Source organism: Mastomys coucha, unplaced genomic scaffold, assembly GCF_008632895.1.
Source record: "Mastomys coucha isolate ucsf_1 unplaced genomic scaffold, UCSF_Mcou_1 pScaffold18, whole genome shotgun sequence".
Classification (NCBI taxonomy): Eukaryota; Metazoa; Chordata; class Mammalia; order Rodentia; family Muridae; genus Mastomys; species Mastomys coucha.
In genome coordinates, this window is record NW_022196900.1 from 96,185,982 (window position 1) to 96,189,842 (window position 3,861).

General features: G+C 50.6%; 1 protein-coding gene across 2 annotated transcripts in view; it reads left to right on the forward strand.

Moving 5' to 3' along the window:
- Tas1r2 (taste 1 receptor member 2) overlaps positions 1 to 3,861 on the forward strand; it is a 15,033-nt gene that overhangs the window by 1,193 nt on the left and 9,979 nt on the right. For both annotated transcript variants that reach the window (XM_031376946.1, XM_031376947.1), the window contains exon 2: positions 696 to 996. In XM_031376946.1, coding sequence (XP_031232806.1) covers positions 696 to 996 — 301 coding nt within the window. The remainder of the gene's footprint in view (positions 1 to 695; positions 997 to 3,861) is intronic.

The window sequence follows — 3,861 nt, forward strand, 5'->3', positions numbered from 1 at the left end:
GTCGGGGAGGCTGGGGAGGAGGCTAGGGAGGCTGGGGAGGTGGGGGAGGCTGGGGAGGCTGGTGCTAAGTGCTCTGAGGCTTGTGATGACGATGATGAGGTCTGTAATGATTGGCCTTGCCAGTGGCAGAGACTCAGTGACATCACAAGCAATGCTGACCGCAGTGATAGATGACGGTGTTAACTTGGGTGTAGGGACGGTGGTGGCAGTAATGGTTGTAGTGCTTACGGTCACGGTGGTGATGGGGATGGTTGGGAGTGATGGTGATGGTTATTGCGTTAGTTGTTCTAATGATTTTAACGATGGTGGTGCTGATGTTGATGGTGGTGGTGATAGTGACCGTGTTTAGTTATACTGATGGTGTTTTGGTGGCGGTGGTGATGGTGGTGATGGTAATGATGGTGATGCTCACAAACATACAGTAACAGTGGCCGTGGTGGCGCTGGGATAGTGGGAGATGACGGTGACAGTGGGGATGGCAGTGATGGAGGTCACTGTGGGTGTGAGTGGACAATGGTAGGGATCACAGGGATCACAGTGTGGTCATAGGGACAGAGGTGACCAGAATGCAGTAGGTGCCAGAACCTTCTAGGGTGTTCCTTGTCACATTTTCTCATGTAGGGAAACAGAGCAGCGGTCGGTCCTATTCCCCCGCTCCCTGTGGACACGCCCCTCGCCATGTGTGGCCCCTGCAGGTACAACATGAAGGTGTTGGGCTACAACCTCATGCAGGCCATGCGCTTTGCGGTGGAGGAGATCAACAACTGTAGCTCTCTGCTACCCGGCGTGCGGCTCGGCTACGAGATGGTGGACGTCTGCTACCTCTCCAACAACATCCAGCCTGGGCTTTACTTCCTGGCCCAGGATGACGACTTCCTGCCCATTCTTGAAGACTACAGCGAGTACAGGCCCCACGTGGTGGCCGTCATTGGCCCGGACAACTCTGAGTCTGCCATCACTGTGTCCAACATTCTCTCCTACTTCCTCATCCCACAGGTGATGACCGGGAGAGTCAGAGGGGGCAGCTGTCACCAGGGTGGGATGCTCTTCCTCCCTGTCAGGCATGGTGGGAACATGAGCGGGGTGGACAGCAGTTCAAGCTTAGGGCTGACTTACTGGGAAGCCTGTGACAAATCTCTTCACCCTTCTGAGCCTCAGTTTCCCCATCTGTAAAGTGGGCTGACGAAACTCTGTCCCAGGACTGTCTGTGGGTTGAATGGTCAACCAGAAAAAGTTTTCAGCACACAGTAGGTGGTCTGCAATGCTGTCATTACCAAAAACACATCTTTCTCCAGAATGAGGGCTAAAGAGCAGGCAGTATTAGCTTGCTCAGCTGCCTAGCACAGGGCCTGACTCACAGTAGGCCCTCAAGGAGTGAGGTCCCACTAGAGCCTGGGGAGATGACTCTGATGGTAAAGTGTGCAGGCATGGGGACCTGAGTTTGGATCTCCAGCACCCACATGAAAAGCCTGGACCAGCAGTGGGGAAGAGGGTGTGGAGACAGGGGGATTCTCGGAGCTTACTGGTCAGACAGTCTTGACAAACTGGTGACTTCCAGCTTGTTCAATGAGAGGCCTTATCTCCAGAAATATGGTACCGAGTGATTAAGGAAGATGTCTAATGTTGACATCTGGCCTTCATGTGTGTATAGACATGTGAACCTATACACGCATGTGCACACATACACACATGTGCACACATACACACATGAGCACACTATATACACACATGTGCACACATACACACACGTACACAGTGCACATATACACACACGCGCACACATACATACGTGTGCACACATACACACATGTGTGTGTACACATACACACATGTGAACACATACACACATGCGCACACACACATATATACACACAGTGCATACATACACACGTGCACACATACATACATGTGCACACATACACACATGTGCACACATACACACATGTGCACACATACACACATGTGCACACATACACACACGCGCACACATACACACGTGCACACATACACACATGCACACACATGTGCACATATACACACGTGCACACATACATGCACGTGCACACATACACACATGTGCAAATACATCTGTGCACATATACACACACATACCCCAACAGTGCTGATTGCCTGCTATTATCTTTTAAATTTGGGGGTAAGGAAATGAGGCAAGAGACAGGGTCTCTCTACATAGCCCTGGCTGTCCTGGAACTCACTCTGTAGACCAGGCTGACACTTTGAACTCTCAGAGATCCTCCTGCCTCTGCCTCCAGAGTGCTGGGATTAATGGAATAGATGGCTACTCCTAGTATATTTTAAATTTTTTTAGATTACATTTTCCCTTATTGGGAGAGAGTGCACACATGTGTCATGGCACATGTATGGAGGTCAGAGACAGGTCTGTGGGAGTCAGTCCTCTCCTTCCACCAAGTGGATCTTGGAAGATTAAACGCATCCTCAGGCCTGACAGCAAGTGTCTGCACCCCCTCAGTCATCCTGTGAGGCTCAGACAACTATTGACCTGACTGCCACCAGCCACATGGTTTCACACAGTCCAGTACAGGTGTAGAATATTAATTATAAATCAGATTGTCACACAGTAGGCTGGCACAACTATTGGAATTTCCACTGTAGCTCTTACCTCGTGAAGTACCCAGAGTGGGGCCAGACGCTTAGTAGGTGCTAAAAATAGGTGCTAACGTTTTGATGTGCAATGTCTGGTCCAGAGTTGAGTTCATCCATTCATCCCTGTAACAGATATTTCTTGAACACCTACTGTGTGCCAGGGATGGTTGTAGGTGCTAGAGAAACAGCCGGGAACCAAGCACAAATCCTTGCCTGCATGCAGCCTGTCTTCTATGGGAAGACACAGATAATACATATGGATGAACGAGTGACCCGGAATGTTAGAAATGTTGTGAGTAAAACTGCAAGGGGAGGCCAGGAGGCAGGATTAACACGCCTTTAATCCCAGCACTTGGGAGGCAGAGGCAGGCGGCTTTCTGTGTGTTCAAGGCCAGCCTGGTCTACAGAGTGAGTTCTGGGACAGCCAGGGATAGACAGAGAAACCCTGTCTCCAAAAACAAAACAATACAAAACAAAGCAAAACAAAACAACAAAAATAGTCATAGGTGGGGGTAGAGGGTTTTGGGTGGAGACTGGGGTGGGCTTAAGAGATTGGACATTCCAGTGTGGTGATTGGATGGGTTTGCGGCCCACAGGGGATGTGTGTGGGTGAGCATCTGAAGGAAATACATTCCAGGAAGAAGAGTGCCACGGTGAGAGGCTCCTGACTGGCACAGTGAGCAGAGCCAGGGCCTGGAGAGTGGTGGCTGGGGCGGAGTGTGGAGGTCACTGATGGGCCTGGATGGACATCCTCAAGGGACATCTGAGAGACCTGGATGGGTGTGTGGTGTGTGAGAGAAGGTCAGAGATGCCATTGACGCTTTTTGGTCTGAAAACAGGAAGGGATGGAGTCCCTCCATGAGGGGGACCCTGCAGGCAGTGATCCTCGAAGAGGCAAGGATGGAAGCTTGGTTCAGGTTGACTTCATCAACCTGCGCCAGACTTAGGGAGTCTAGCGCCAAGTGGTTCATCGTCAGTGCATTGAAAACATGGTGGAATTCGGGAAAGTTTCCAGGCAACAGTCAGTCCCATTCTAGGTCCACAATAAAACTTAAGGTGCGACTCCATAGAAACTCCTCTACAAAGTGCATGTGAGCGGGAGGGTGGGGTCTGTAGTTAAGGGGCCTAGAATCTGGCTTGATGTCAGCATCGAGATCAGTACTACAGGTGACATCTTCCCACACTAAGGACAGAGGGACAGTATCTTAGGATTTCTACTGCTGTGAAGAGACACCA